Source organism: Elgaria multicarinata, chromosome 10 (genome assembly GCF_023053635.1).
Source record: "Elgaria multicarinata webbii isolate HBS135686 ecotype San Diego chromosome 10, rElgMul1.1.pri, whole genome shotgun sequence".
Lineage (NCBI taxonomy): Eukaryota > Metazoa > Chordata > Lepidosauria > Squamata > Anguidae > Elgaria > Elgaria multicarinata.
Window position 1 is genome coordinate 881,848 of NC_086180.1, and position 14,331 is coordinate 896,178.

Sequence of the window (14,331 nt, forward strand, 5' to 3'; positions counted from 1 at the left end):
GCCCGCCCGCCCGCCCCTGGACCTCCTGGTGTTGATTCCCCTTGCAGCCCCCTCCGCCCGTGGATCTGCGCGCGGCGGCGTTGCGGGCAGAGATCACTGACGCCGAGGGCCTGGGGCTGAAACTGGAGGATCGGGAGACGGTCATCAAGGAGCTCAAGAAGTCCCTCAAAATCAAGGTGAAAGTGCAGGGGGGGCGCGGGGGGGGCTCCCACCGCCTCTGGTCTTGCCCAATGGCCCCCGCCTTTCCTACTGAGCTCCGAGGCAGAGCAGGGGCTGGGGGGCTCCACTGGGCAGGCGCTGCCGTGCCGCTCCGCCTTGCCGGGGCCGCTTCCGGGCCGACGCTGGGAGACGCTGGCAGCTGGCCACCTGCCTGCCACCCGGCTCCTGTGGGACTGCCGCACCTCTGGGGCGCTCCGGCCCAGTGTGGGGCACTTGCTGGGGGTGACCCTCCGCCCGAGGCCTCACGGCCCTTGTCCTCCCTTGCTTGCCAGGGAGAGGAGCTGAGCGAAGCCAACGTGCGGCTCAGCCTCCTGGAGAAGAAGCTGGACAGCTCCTCCAAGGATGCAGATGAGCGGGTGGAGAAGATCCAGACCAAGCTGGATGAGACCCAAACTCTGCTCAAGAAGAAAGAGAAGTGAGCCGAGGGGGGAGTGTAATGGCAGTGGGGGGTGGGGGCTGCCCTCCGACATCTCCTGGGCGTGAGAGGCACCGGCTGGTAGCTTCCGTGCCAAATGTGCATCCTCTGCCTTCAGCCAGACCGGAGGGGGCTGCGGCCGGAGGCGGCTGTGTTGTGTTTGGGCACCGTTATGTGGCCCTGGGGCATTCTGGGGCTGTGTGTCTCCTGCACTCCGGTTGGCTAGCATTCTCTCTGTCTCTCTCTCTCTCTCTCTCTGTCTCTCTCTCTCGTGTCGCACGCAGGGAGTTCGAGGAGACGATGGATGCCCTCCAAGCAGACATTGACCAGCTGGAGTCCGAGAAACTGGAGCTGAAGCAGCGGCTCAGCAACCAGTCCAAGCGCACCATCGAGGGCCTGCGTGGCGCCCCGCCCTCCGGCATCGCGTCCGTCATCTCGGGCATCACGGGAGGCGAGTCCTAGCTCTGGCTGCGGCCCCTGGGTCTGTGTGCCCGGTGACGCGGGCGGCCAGTGCCGAGGTCCCGCCCTGTGGAGGCCCGCAGCCCCAGAGGAGCCCCCAGGGGGGAAGGGGAGCCTCCTGGAAGCATGGTGGCCCTCCGCCGGAGCCCACCTGCCGTGGGCCAGCCTTGCGGGGGCCGCTCTTTGCCTTCAGCCTCTCGGGAGGGGGGTGGCTCAGGCTCACCCTGGAGTCACCGGGGCACGGGGCAGGTGCGGGGGGAGGAGGAGGAGGAGGAGGAGCAGCTTCCTCTGGTAGCTGTTGCGCTGTCCATGAACACGTTGAGGGGCTTGTGCCCATGGAGTGGGGCCCAGAGGGCGGATGCTGGAGGGAGGTGGCTCACTGCTCTTTCCTTCCCCTGTTTCCAGGCAAGGACCTCCTCCTCCTCCTCCTCCTCCTCCTCCTCCTCCTCCTCCTTTCTGGTCCAGCATAGCTGCTGGGGGGGAGGGGGAGGGGGGAGAGAAGTTCCAAACGAAATCTGCCCCATTTGACACACTGCAGCCACTACACAGCTCAATGCAACCGTAGTAATGCCACGGAGCAGTTTGCTACCAAATTTTAGTTGTACTCTTTGGGGTTGGGCGTACTCAGGCCCACAGGGGGAAGTATCAAAGTGGCAAAAATGCCCCCCCGGGCACTCCCAAAGTTGCCCTCCCCCTGCTTTAGAACAACCAACCCCACCGGGGGGGGGGGGGCTGTTTGCCATGTCTTGCCTGCCGCCCTCCCGGCAGAAACGCCAAAGCCCGCTGAGGCCGCCTTCTAATTCTGCTCCTTCTCGTCTCTTCCCTGCTTCCCTGCAGAAGAACAGCAGAGAGGTACGGTGGCGCGTCCCTCCCTGAGGCGCCTGGGTCTCCTGGGGCCGTGCATTGCCTGATGACTGGGGGGGGGGGGCTTGGGGAGGGCCTCTGGGAGTAGAGGGGAGCTTGCGTGGAGTGCTGGGCTGGCCCCAGGCTGAGCTGGCTGCTCGTGCAAACGGAGGAGGAGGAGGAGGAGGAGGAGGAGGAGGAGTTTACAGCAACGCCAGGGGATGCAAGCCACCTTGGCAAATGTGTGGTTTCAATGCCACGTTTGCCACGATCCCAGGAAAGCGGGGGGGGGAGAGGAGTACGTGCCCTCCTCACCAATCCCCACAGTAAATGTCCCCCCACCACCACCACCACGCTGCCCACCCCTTAAAGTAGTTAACAACTCCCACCCTGGCTGGGGGGAGGTGGCCTTAAAGAGGGGGCTGCAGGGGAGAATTGATGGGAGCGGGTGAGGTGTCCCTTTCTCCCAGTCCTCTCCTCTCTTAGTAAACGTTGGATTGGGCCCACTAGTGGTCTGGGCAGAGGGGCAGCCCACGACTTGGGGACTAAGCATAGGGAAGCGCAGTGGGCGTGTTCCAAAGGCAGGAGGGAGATCTGTGTTTGGTTCCCCCCCCCCCCGGGCATGATTTTGGGTCCCATCCCCCCATTCCTGAAGGCTTCCTGGCATGCCGCTGCACGAAGGAGCTCCCTGGGCCATGCTCTGCCTCTTGCTGCACGGGTGCTGTGTGCGAGGTGCCCCCTCCCTCCCTCCCTCCCTCCAGGGCTCTCCTGAGGCCTTGCTCTGCCTCGGCCCGGGCAGGTTGCGCTTCCTCCACTTCCGCCAAGCAGGTTGGAAGGCCCTCTTGTCCTGTCCTTCAGGAAGCCGCCCCCCCCCCCGCTCCTTCTGACGGCGTTGTCCATCTCTTTGCCCCCCCCCTTGCAGGTGTGGGTGCTGGCCAGGTCATGATGGGCGGTTCAGGCCCTGTGCAGGTGAAGGACTCCCCGCTCCTCCTCCAGCAGATCGACGCTATGCAGCTGTCCATCAAGCATCTCAAAAACGAGAACAACCGGCTCAAGGTGAGGGTCGGCCTTTCCCGAGAGGCCCAGCCCAGAAGGAGGCCCCCAGACAGCCACGGGCACGAGGCAGCAGCGTAGAGTGGGGGGGAGCGGAATCTCCCGAGACGGACCCCGTTCTGAGGAGGGCCTCTCCTTCCACGGCATCCCTGTTCCGTAGAAGCTCCGTGACGGTCCCAGAGGGAAGGCCCTCCAGCTCTGATCCTCCCACTTCTCCCTCCCCCTCTCTCTCTCACTCACTCACACACACACACGTCACGCTGTTTTGTGCATGATTCCATATCCCTCCCTTCAAGTTTCGTTCCTCTCTGCCATGGAGGGAAAGGCGGGACCCGTTTTAGCAGGGGTGGGTGGATCGTTCCTGCCTTTGCCTCGGGAGGGGCGTGTGTGTGTGTGTGCTGTAAACGGCTCTGAGCAGCCCGGGGGCAGGCAGTGGTGCCCGGGCTCTTCAGTCAGCCGCGCCCCGCTTGGCCTGCCTTCTCCAGGGAGCTCAGATGAGGCGGGAGCTGGCGTCCCTGTCGCCGCTGCACGTCCCCAAGCTCTCGCTCCCCAAGGACAGGACCGGGGAGGAGGTGGTCTCCAGCGCCCTGTACCGCAAGACCAGCCACCTGCTGGAGACCCTCTACCAGATGAGCGCGAATGCCAAGGTGGTGGACATCACACGGCAGAGGACAGGTTGGTCGGGTTGGGGCCGGCCGGGAGGAGAGCGCGGGGCTCTGGCACCCACACACCCCCTTCGGCTGCTCACTGCTGCCCTTTCCCCCTGCAGCGGCCAGCCCCACAGCCCAGCTCCTGGAGCAAACAGCCCGCCTGAAGTCACTGAGCGAAACCATTGACAAACTGAAGGTAATCCGGGAGGGAGGGAGGGAGGCCTCCGGTGCCTCCCTGTGCGGCAAAAAGCCCCTTGCGGCGGGCTGCAGCCCTGGCTGGCCCAGACATGGCCCACTGACAAGGCGCTCCAAGGGGCTTCCGTCTCTCTCCCCAGAAATGAGCTGCTCGAGGCCTCCCCCCCGCTCCCTGGCCCCGAGGAAAGGCAGGGAATCGTCCTGCAGGTTGAGGTTGATTGGGCAGGGGAGGGGGGGCAGTGCCACTCCCACCGTTGACCCTGGCCTGCTGCAGCACGCGGGGGCCGCTCAGAGCTGTGCCCTTGGTCTCTCCTGAGCGGGGGGGGGGGAGCGGAGGCCCGGTCGGCGGGGTTTGGGACAGATACCCCAACCGCCTCGTTTCCCTTCCTGCAGGATGAAGTCATGAAGGAGACGGTCCTCCAGCACCCTGGCGCCCACATCCCCACCGACTTCGGCACCTTCCCCTCGGCCCCCTTCCTGAAGGTGAGGGGGATGCCTGCCTTGAGCAGAGGGGGGTGGGCTCGGTGGTCTTAGGGGCCCTTCTGACTCCACGGCTCTATGGTCCCGCGTGGAGGTTGGGGAGGGCCCGCGGGTTCGCCCCAGGAGCACCCCGCGGGCGCTGGGCCCGTCTGCCGCAGCCCCTGGCCCCCACTCCGCCCACCGCCGCTCTCTCTCTCATCCCCAGGCCAAAGAGGAGCAGAAGGACGACACGGTCTACCTGGGCAAAGTGACCCTCCCCTGCCAGCCGGGCCACGGCCAGGTGCACCGGCTAGTCCTCACGCCGGAGCAGCTGCACAAGCTTCACACTCGCCTCATCTGCTAAGAGAGCCCCGCCCCGCTCCTCTCCCCCCACTCTCTGCCGCCTCCCCACATCTAGACGGCCCTCGGCTGCAAAGCTCGCCTCCCGCCACTGACGCTCCGAACGTCCGCGTGCTCTGGGCCTGGGTTGTGGCCCCCCACTCCAACTGGGAGGCCCTCTGGCGACCGCTCCCCCTTTCTGGGGCGTCGCTCTCGCTGCCTTACCGACAGGCACCGGCTGGCTGCCCCTTGGGCCAGGCTTCAAGCGCCGCTCTGCATGTGCTGGGGGGCCTCCTCCTCCTCCTCCTCCTCCTCCTCCTCCTCCTCCTCCTGGACGCCTTCCCCCCTTGGCTAGCTTCCGGGCATGCTACGGGGCCGGATCCAAGGAGCAAACCCAAAGCACGGAGGGGAGGGGAGGGCACCCTGCTCCCCCACCTGTTAGAGGAGGGCATTGAGGGGAACGCGGCCGGACCCTCCTCCGCTCCACCCCACGTAGTTCAGCCGCGGTTGCTAACGTAAAACGCTTGCACGAAGCTCTCTTGCTGTTGCCACCAAGACCATTCAAAGGTCTCGGCTTGGGAGGCTCCGCGGTGAGAGGGCCCGGGCTGTGAGCGTGTCTCTCTGCCGGCAGCGGTGGGGGGCCTCTTCTCTTTGCAGAAGCACGCCAGGCCTCGTAATCCTGCCGCTCAGCACCTCCGGCCCCAGCCTCTGCTCCCTTCCTGTGGGGTCCTCCGTCTTCGGTGCTTTCATGTCAGTGGGGGTGAGGAGCCCCTCTTGCCAGGAGCGGGCGGAGCTGAGGCTGGCCAGCGCCAAGCACTTTGAGGCAGAGACCTTCTTGCATGTTGACTTCTTGAGACAATAAAATAAACTCACTCGAATTACGCTTGAGCTGTGTGAGTTTCTGGTGTTTTCCACGCAGGCCCACGGGGGCAACCGTTTTGAGGTCAGGGGCCACTGGGGGGGCGGGGCCAGACGGCATCTCTAGTGGCAGATCTGCTGGACAGGCCGTGGGCTGCCCCCTAAGCCCTCTCCTTGCCCCACTTGCAGCAGAAGCTCGCCCTCCGACTGGCATGTCTCTCTCAGGCCAGGCAAGGCCCCTCCCCACAAGGCGCCTGACAGGCTGGATGGGATCAGGCGCTGCTCACGGGCAGGACAGGGCACTGCTGGTCTGAGAAAGGGCAAAAGAAGCTCTCGGCCTCTTCTGGGGCTGACGTGCAGAGCCCGCCTTTCCAAATGCGTCCTTGCCTTCAAGAGATCCTCCCTTCCTTTTCTAACGGCCAGAAGAAGGGGCCAGTGGAAGGGTCTCTCTCTCTCCCCCCTGCGCAGACTGTCCGAGAGGGAAGAGGGCTGGATGGGGGCCAGGCCTTTGCTCACTTGGTGGTTTAATTGGAGTTTGAATTTGCACTTTTGCAACCCAGCCGGTCAGAAGGTAAAGCGTGACCAGAGTGGAAAACTACAGGCCCAAGATTTTAATTGAAAAGAATTAAATTAGTTAGAGCAGTGATACACAATACCTAAAAATATCTTCAAAAAAGACATTACAAAGATGAATTATTGTAGATAGGCAGAAAATGGCAGAAGGGGGCGATCAATAAAGCAAAAAACAATATATAAACCGTTAAAGAATGGCTTTGCAGTGTTGATTAAGCAGTCACTACAGGACAAAGTAATCAGTCCAAGCAATTCTAACATGTTCATTCTGGGGGATCTTTCTCCTAACTCCACCACCACCAATCTTGTTTTGGGGAAGTATTTCCTGGCAATTTTAGACTGTTCCAGTATGAAAAGCAAAATTCCTATCTACCAAACCAGAGGACCACAGATCCTTTTTGTCTCCATCATCACAGCCAATTCAATGCAGTGAGGCAAAGTTCCAATTGCCTCCAGTCAAGCCATACTGGGGGGAAGAGGGAGCGGAAAATAATGTGCAGAAATATCCCAGGGAGGCAGGTAGCAAGAGAAGCCTCTGCATGTGCCCAGGACATCTTGTTATTGCGCTGAGATGGGACTGGAACTCTGCCCCTCTAGATCTCTCCCATATTTTCCATCAATTTCCTCACTTGTGTGAACCAGCCAGAGGCCATATCCGGGGGGAAGCGTCCTTGGGATCCTACGTTTTTGCACAGGCCCGTTTAACACACCAACGTGCGTTTTTAGTGCAGCCTTCCAAGTATTCCAGTAATGTGACAATTCCACATTCTCTCTGAGCCTTTTCTGGCGCTTGTCAGCCTGCTGCAAGTCATGAGGTTCTCACAACTCACTGCTATCAACCGCAGTGCTGTAGTCTTAACTTCAGTTGACACTTAAGATTCGGCAGCTTATGCAGACCTGAATGTTCCCGCGATGGCTGTCCATTTTAGTTCACGACGGCTGCTCTAGAACTGAGTGGTCCCGTGGATGGGGCAGGGCCAAAGCAACAAGGCTGATAGATGGAAAAGGCCACGGGATTCCCACCCACTGGGCTGGTTGGGTTTGAAAGTGAGAAGCTTAAATGGGCCCTCAGAACAGAGCACAAAAACACTGCTACTGGCCAGAGCCCTACAAAGGACGCTCCCCAGGACAGCACTGTGCAACAGTGACGGGGCGGGGCAGACCACCACCACCACAAGCATCATCCCGAAGGTGCTCCCTTCTGCAAGTATAGACTTAGAACACTGCGTGCAGTTTTGGTCACTACACCTATTATAGAGCTGGAAAAAGTGCAGAGAAGGGCAACTAAAATGATCAAAGGACCGGAGCATCTCCCCTATGAGGGAAGGTTACAACAGCTGGGATTGTTTAGCTTGGAAAAAAGGAGGCTAAGGGGAGACAGGATAGAGGTGGACAAAATTATGTATGGTGTGGAGAATGTGGATTGGGAGGCATTACTAGAACCCAAGGAAGTCATCCCATGAACCTGATCGGTGAGAGATTTAGGACAAATAAAAGGACGGACTTCTGCACACAGCGCATAAATTATGGAACTCACTACCACAAGATGTAGTGATGGCCACCCATTTGGATGGCTTTAAAAGGGGGTAGGATTAAATTCCTGGAGGTGAAGGCTATCCATGGCTACTAGCCCTGAAGGTTGTGTGCTGCCTCCAGTATCTGAAGCAGTAAGCCTGTGTGCACCAGTTGCTGGGGAACATGGGTGGGCGGGTGCTGAACTCCTGTCCTGCTTATGGGTCCCTCGCCAACAGCTGTTTGGCCACTGTGTGAACAGAGTGCTGGACTAGATGGATCCTTGAGCAGAGGGGGGATTTATTTATTGATTGATTTATTGCATTTCTATACCGCCCAATAGCCGAAGCTCTCTGGGCGGTTAACAAAAATTAAAACCATGAAAAGCATATAAACAACAATTTAAAAACATAAATACAAAATACAATATAAAAAGCAGGATTAAAACCACGAGCTACTGCAAGGGAAGCGCCTGTGACTGAGAAGGGCGCGTGCGGAAGGCGGTGATCTGCATGCGCAGCCCGGCAACGCAGCTTTAAATGCCGGTTTTGCAGCGAAGAGATGGGCGCCACGGCAGGCCGGCGCTTTTCACTGCTCCCCCCCCTCCCCCTCCCCCTCCCCCTCCCCCTCCCCGCATGTAGAGAGGTAGCCCAGCAGCGGCTCGGACCAGCCCCTGCAGCGCTAACTTTCTACGCACGTAGAGCGAGGGAGGCTTCCACGAGGGCCCTTTCCCAGCAGGCACCGCGCGGACGCCTCTCGGTAAGCCCCGCCTCGCCCCTCAATCTCCCATAGTTCCGCGCGCGGCGGCCGCACAGCGGCATCGAGTGATTGGCGCTCAAGAAGAGGAGGAGAAGGAGGAGCGGCGTCCCATTGGCCGAGGTGGGGGAGGGCGGGCGCGCGGCGGAAGAGGCGGGGCCGCCTCCTGCTCCGCTATTGGCCCGCCGCGCTCTGGGCGGGGCGCGCTTCCGGCTGGCGTTCGACGTTGGCGCTGAGCGCGCGGCCTGCGCGGGACACTCGCGAGGAGACATGGTGGGCGCCGGGCCTGGCCTGGCGGGGAGGCCGCGGAGCGAGGGGCGAGGCCGCGTGGGGGGACCTGGGGGGGGGTCCCGGGACGGGCTGGGCTGGGCTGGGCTGCTCTCCTCCTCCTCCTCCTGACTCCCTCCCTCCCTCCCCCCCTCTCGCGCAGGTGCTGCTCCACGTCCTATTCGAGCACGCGGCCGGCTACGCGCTCTTCGCCCTCAAGCAGGTGGAGGAGGTCGGGCTGCTCCTGCCTCAGGTGAGCGGGGCGAGGCGGGACGGGACGGGGCGTCTCCTCCCCGCGGAGCTGCCCGGGACGGTCCCCGGCGGCTCCAGGCCCAATGAGCACGTGGCGGCGGCCGCCCGGCCCGGCCCGGCCCGGCCCCGCTCCCCGCAGTGCGCTGATGAGCCTCCGTCGGAATCTGTCAATCCTCTGACACGGGTGATGCCACGTGTGAACTCTGAGCACGCGGCCGGCGGGCGGGCGGGCGACCTCCTTCCTTCCTTCCTCCCCCCCTCCGCTCAGGGCCCCGGAGCAGGGCTGGGGTGGAACGCGCCTCCCTGCGAGTAGAATGGGGGTCATTGTCCCATGAAGCTGATGGGTGGGAGATCCAGGCGAAAGTAAAAGGCAGGGCTCCTTCACACGGCGCGAGATGCGGTGATGGCCACCCATTGGGATGGCTTGAAAAGGGGGTTGGATAAATTCCTGGAGAAGAAAACTATCCATGGCTGCTAGTCCTGGTGGTTGTGTGCTATCTCCAGTAATCAAGGCAGTAAACCTGTGTGCACCAGTTGCTGGGGAGCATGGGTGGGAGGGTGCTGTTGCACCATGACCTGCCTTGTTCATCTCTGGCCAATGGCCGGTTGGCCACTGTGTGAACAGAGTGCTGGACTTGATGGACCCTCGGTCTGATCCAGCATCAGGGCACTCATGCTTTTACAATCCGGGTCCACCCTGTCGGTGCTTCTGCAGGTGGAGGAGAGCGTGCTGAACCTGGGCAAGTTCCTCTCCGTGATCAAACTCGTGGCCTTTTCCCCATTCAAGTCTGCCCAAAGTGCCTTGGAGAACATCAACGCCATTTCCGAAGGTGAGCAGGGCCCAAGGGCCGTGAGAAGAGGAGGAGGAGGCCTTTCCCCTGAGGCTGCTTCCAGCTCCCGCCCTCCTGACCCTTTTCCTCTCTCATTTGGCTCAGGGATCCTCCATGAGGATCTTCGTCTCCTGCTAGAGACTAACCTGCCGGCGAAAAAGAAGAAAGTCCTTGTAGGGGTCAGCGATGCCAAAATTGGGGCTGCCATCCAGGAAGAGCTGGGCTACCAATGCCAGACCGGGGGAGTGGTTGCTGAGATCGCCCGAGGTGAGGCCGCAAAGACAGTGGCTGGGGCAGGGGAGGGTCATTACCACAAGCCCGAGCACAGGGGCTCCGGAGAGCGCTCGTCTACTGAGACGTAACGCGGCTGGCTGGGGTGGGATCGGGGCGGTGGCGTCACCATCAGCCTGCAAGGGGGGCGGGCCATGCTCCCCTTTTCCTGTTGCCTTCCAGGTATCCGGCTGCACTTCCACAGTCTGGTTAAGGGCCTGACGGCACAGTCCGCCTCCAAGGCCCAGCTGGGGCTCGGGCACAGCTACTCCCGAGCCAAAGTGAAGTTCAATGTGAACCGGGTGGACAACATGATCATACAGTCCATCAGCCTCTTGGACCAGCTGGACAAAGACATCAACACCTTCTCCATGCGCGTCCGGTGCGTGCGGCAGGTTGCCTGTTGATGCCTGCGTGTGCGTCCAGCAGATCCTGGGTCCTCGTTGTCTCCCCATGCTTACCACAGGCAGCTTAGCTACGAACGCTGACTGTATAGAAGTGGGAGATACAGAATCCGTGGCCCTGCAGACACCGCAGCCAGGCTGCCTCTCGCCTGGACTGTATTGTTGGCAAGGGCACAAAACCCTTACCTGTAGAAAGAAAAGGGCCCTGCCAGTATTTGAGGCTTCCTAAAACCTTGCAGCTGTGCGACTGACTGGTTGGGAGTGGTGTGTGTGTGTGCTCTGTCTGCAAGAGCAAGATGGCCGCCTTTTCCCTAGCTCTGCTTTCTCTTCTTTCTCTCCAGCGAGTGGTACGGCTATCACTTCCCAGAACTGATCAAGATCGTGAGCGACAACTACACCTACTGCCGCCTGGCCAAGCTCATCGGGAACCGGAAGGAGCTGAGCGAGGAGAGCTTGGAGGGGTTGGAGGAAGTCGTCATGGACGGGGCCAAGGCTCAGGCGATCCTGGAGGCCTCCCGCTCCTCCATGGGTCAGTGGGGAAAGGGGAGGCACAGCGCTAGGTCCACCCATGGCTTCGTTGGTTCAGGCCAGAGTGAGGCCACAGCGGGGCACACGGGCATCTGTAGGGCTCACGTGTGGGTTGAATGGTTTCCCCAAGCCTGTATGTTTTCTGCCTTAGCTGCAGTTCTGTGAATGGATATGTGGGCCATCCCACAGGGCGAATGGGAGCGAATAGCAGTTCACAGATTACAAGCAGCCCAGGAAAGTGAGCGTGAGGGGCCCTTGGCGTCTCCCTGGCGTTGGCTCCTTCCGTGATTGTTGATAGCGGCCTCCAGGCGCTTTGTAGTCCCCTCCTGCTGCTGCTGCTTTCCTCTTGAGAGCCAGACTCAGATTCCTTGGCTGTTAAGCCCCCGTCCCAGGGTCCTCATTCTTCTTCTCCTCCCCCCCTCCCCCCCCTGGTTCACGGCAGGGATGGATATCTCTCCCATCGACCTCATCAACATCGAGAGCTTCTCCAGTCGCGTCATTTCTCTCTCCGAGTACCGCAAAGGCCTACAGGAGTATCTCCGCTCCAAGATGAGCCAGGTGGCTCCCAGCCTCTCAGCCCTGATTGGAGAAGTGGTGAGTGGAGGGGGTGGCAAAGGGGGGAGGGGAGGGGAGGGTTCAATCCTGACGTTCTCCTTGGCGGCAGATATGATGTACTCTGTGAATCTGTCAATCCACTGAGATATCTGTGCTGACATCCACTCACTGCTGATCTGTGCCAGAGAGAGGAGGGGCTTAGGTTGCTTGTAGAGTGGAGGGAGGGCAGAGCGGGCAGCACCCGCTTGTGCCAGAATCATTCTGGAAGTTGGGCAGATCTGAAGGATACCTGGATAATAACATTCCCTGAGGAGTCTCAGCCTCTTAAGAGCGTCTGAAGAGCCCTGATGCTGCATCAGACCAAGGGTCCATCTAGTCCAGCGCTCGATTCACACAGTGGCCAGGCAGCTGTGGACACGGCTCCCACGCCACTTTCCTGCCCATCTTCCCCACCAGCTAGTGGGCGCATGCTTGCTGGCGCTGTCTGTGTTGTGTAACGCACTCTTTGTCTTCCACCTGCAGGTTGGCGCCCGCCTGATCTCTCACGCTGGCAGCCTCACCAATCTGGCCAAGTATCCAGCCTCGACAGTGCAGATCCTGGGCGCGGAGAAGGCCCTCTTCAGGTACAGCTGCAGGGCGGCCGCAGTGATGGCAGGCCGCTGGGGTGCTGAGCTTGACACGGTGGCTAGGCACTGTTGGCCGCGTGCGTGACGGACTGGCCCCCAGCCTCTGAGCGGCCTCCCGGAGCACTCCCTTTTCCCCGTGACTAGGCAGGTTAGCTAACACTGGTTTGGGCCGGAATGGATGGAAGCTACTGGGAGAGGGGTTGGAGCAGTGGCTGCTGGAAGGTGGGGAGGGGGGAGGCCTTGCTGGCGGCCTCGGCCGGGCTCCGTCCCTGTGCCAGCACCTCCTGCCTGAACGATTCTTGTCCTTCCTGCCCGGCAGGGCCTTGAAGACCCGAGGCAACACTCCCAAATATGGCCTGATATTCCACTCTACTTTCATTGGGCGGGCAGCTGCCAAGAACAAGGGGCGCATCTCCCGCTACCTGGCCAACAAGTGCACCATCGCGTCCCGCATTGACTGCTTCTCAGGTGAGGTCTCGGGCCATCTGAGGGGGGGCGGGCGGGCGGGCGAGTGAGGGGGGGCACTCTGCTTTGCCATGATGGTTACATTTTTCGTCAACAGCATGTCACACAGTGAATGTTGATGCATTAGGTCTGAGCAAAGCCTGCCGTGCCTGTGGGGGGGAGGACATTTTGCTGCTCCCCTTCTGGTCCTGCTTTGCTCATGCCTGCCTTCCCTCTGCAGAGGTCCCCACGTGTGTCTTCGGAGACAAACTGCGAGAGCAGGTAGAGGAGCGCCTGGCCTTCTACGAGACTGGGGAGCCCCCTCGCAAGAACCTGGACGTCATGAAGGAGGCTGTTGTGGAGGTGAGGGGGCGTGGGTGGATACCCAGCCGTGGGGCTGGATACGCTGCCGCTGGAGGGGATGAGAACTCTTGAGCCTGACCCATCCATCGGTGGAGGCCAAAGCTGATTTAATGAGCCTGATCCAGCAAGTGGCCTCAGAGGCTGGGGTGCCAAGTGGCCGAGCTGGTGCTAACAGAGGCCCTCTGCCCTTCACAGGCCACAGAAGCGGCTGCTGAAATCAAAAAGAAGTTGGAGAAGAAGGAGAAGAAAAAACGGAAGCGTGAGAAGAAGCGGCTGGAGGCGTTGGCAGCTGCAGAACAGATGGAGAACTCTGTGCTTGAGACTACGGCAGAGGTAACCCTGTTTCTCACAGCCCAGGGTGTGAGCAGAAGGGAATTGTTGGATGATCTTGAAGCAGGGAAGTTGGGCAGCCTTCTGTGAAGGGTGGAAACTATTTCATTCACTATAAGAAGGCATTTGAGCTATTCTTTTGGGTCTGTGGCTTCTTAACCGTTTTAATCATTCGCTATGGATGGGTCACGATGCTTGCTGCTGCAGTTTAGCATTCTGTGTCATAGCATGGTCGCGTATCCCCTTCACGCACACGCTCCTTTCTCATATCAGGAAAATGAGGATGAGCCCAAAAAGAAGAAAAAGAGAAAGCGCCAAGAAGTGGAGGAAGAAGAGTCCGAGCCAGCCGAGAACGGCCTGGACCAAGAAGAAGCCTCCCCAAAGAAGAAGAAGAAGAAGAAACTGGCTGTGCTGGAGACGCCCCAACAAAAGGTGAAACGGACAAAAAAGAAAAAGGCCAGAATGGAGGAAGAGGATGACGACGATGAGGACTAGTGTGCAGGAACCCTGTCCAGTGATGGCCAGCCAGAGGCGGAGGGCTGCTGCTGCTGCTGCTGTCTTGGGGTTCCTCTAAAACTTCGTTCTGGAGCTTTGCACTTTGCTCCCTGTCCAGTACTTTCACAGCAACTGAATGTAGCCCAGGTTGGACGGAGCTCAAGTGGACAGAAGGGCAGTCTGGGATCGGGGGCAGGCCTTTTACTCCCTTTGTGCAGGGGCTTAATACTCAGAGTAGGACTGCTGCAGATGTTTGCCTGCCTGCCTGCCTGCAGTGGAGGTGAGAAGAGGTGAGGGCTACGGAACAGGCATTCAGCGGACGCCTAACGCTGCCCCACCACTAGATGGACGGCAGCAGCAGAGGCAGGGGCCTGTAAATTGAACATTTTGTGTACTTGACCTGCCAATAACAATAAAATGTACTGTCTTTTTCTAGCAGCTCCTCCCTTTTCATTAAATTGTTCTTTCGGGGTGTGGAAACAGGTAATTGAGTAAAATGCAAGTGGGACAGTAGCAAAGCAAAGTTCACATCGTTCAGGTTCCAGTGTGCCCATCTGTTCGTATCCGCAGGTCGGATAAAAAGGGCTTGGAGTGGCCGGGGGGGTCGGGGAGAGACTGGACCTCCTCTGCCCTCTT

General features: G+C 60.1%; 2 protein-coding genes and 3 non-coding genes across 6 annotated transcripts in view; all 5 read left to right on the forward strand.

Annotated features, from left to right (window-relative positions):
- DCTN1 (dynactin subunit 1) overlaps positions 1–5,510 on the forward strand; it is an 89,693-nt gene extending 84,183 nt beyond the window's left edge. For both annotated transcript variants that reach the window (XM_063135828.1, XM_063135827.1), the window contains exons 21-28: positions 48–176; positions 492–634; positions 919–1,085; positions 2,859–2,992; positions 3,475–3,664; positions 3,759–3,835; positions 4,228–4,317; positions 4,520–5,510. In XM_063135828.1, coding sequence (XP_062991898.1) covers positions 48–176; positions 492–634; positions 919–1,085; positions 2,859–2,992; positions 3,475–3,664; positions 3,759–3,835; positions 4,228–4,317; positions 4,520–4,657 — 1,068 coding nt within the window. In that variant the 3' untranslated portion in view covers positions 4,658–5,510. The remainder of the gene's footprint in view (positions 1–47; positions 177–491; positions 635–918; positions 1,086–2,858; positions 2,993–3,474; positions 3,665–3,758; positions 3,836–4,227; positions 4,318–4,519) is intronic.
- Positions 5,511–8,538: 3,028 nt separating this feature from the next.
- On the forward strand, positions 8,539–14,133 carry NOP56 (NOP56 ribonucleoprotein). Its single transcript, XM_063135840.1, has 12 exons — positions 8,539–8,604; positions 8,762–8,851; positions 9,566–9,680; positions 9,786–9,947; positions 10,134–10,332; positions 10,696–10,883; positions 11,325–11,476; positions 11,960–12,060; positions 12,383–12,531; positions 12,749–12,870; positions 13,066–13,203; positions 13,474–14,133. Exons 1-12 carry the CDS (start codon positions 8,602–8,604, stop codon positions 13,693–13,695), a joined length of 1,641 nt encoding a protein of 546 aa, XP_062991910.1. The 5' UTR covers positions 8,539–8,601; the 3' UTR covers positions 13,696–14,133.
- LOC134405222 (small nucleolar RNA SNORA51) lies at positions 10,395–10,533 on the forward strand. The gene has a single exon (XR_010025948.1). It is a non-coding gene; the product is annotated as a small nucleolar RNA SNORA51 (small nucleolar RNA).
- On the forward strand, positions 12,595–12,665 carry LOC134405219 (small nucleolar RNA SNORD56). Its single transcript, XR_010025946.1, has one exon. It is a non-coding gene; the product is annotated as a small nucleolar RNA SNORD56 (small nucleolar RNA).
- On the forward strand, positions 12,921–12,993 carry LOC134405218 (small nucleolar RNA SNORD57). The gene has a single exon (XR_010025945.1). It is a non-coding gene; the product is annotated as a small nucleolar RNA SNORD57 (small nucleolar RNA).
- Positions 14,134–14,331: the final 198 nt, after the last annotated feature.

Excerpts from the sequence above, each read along its gene's own strand:
- NOP56 (XM_063135840.1), top strand. Across the intron at positions 8,852-9,565 it reads TCGGGCTGCTCCTGCCTCAG|GTGGAGGAGAGCGTGCTGAA; the intron begins GTGAGCGGGGCG and ends GTGCTTCTGCAG. Across the intron at positions 12,061-12,382 it reads GCGGAGAAGGCCCTCTTCAG|GGCCTTGAAGACCCGAGGCA; the intron begins GTACAGCTGCAG and ends CCTGCCCGGCAG.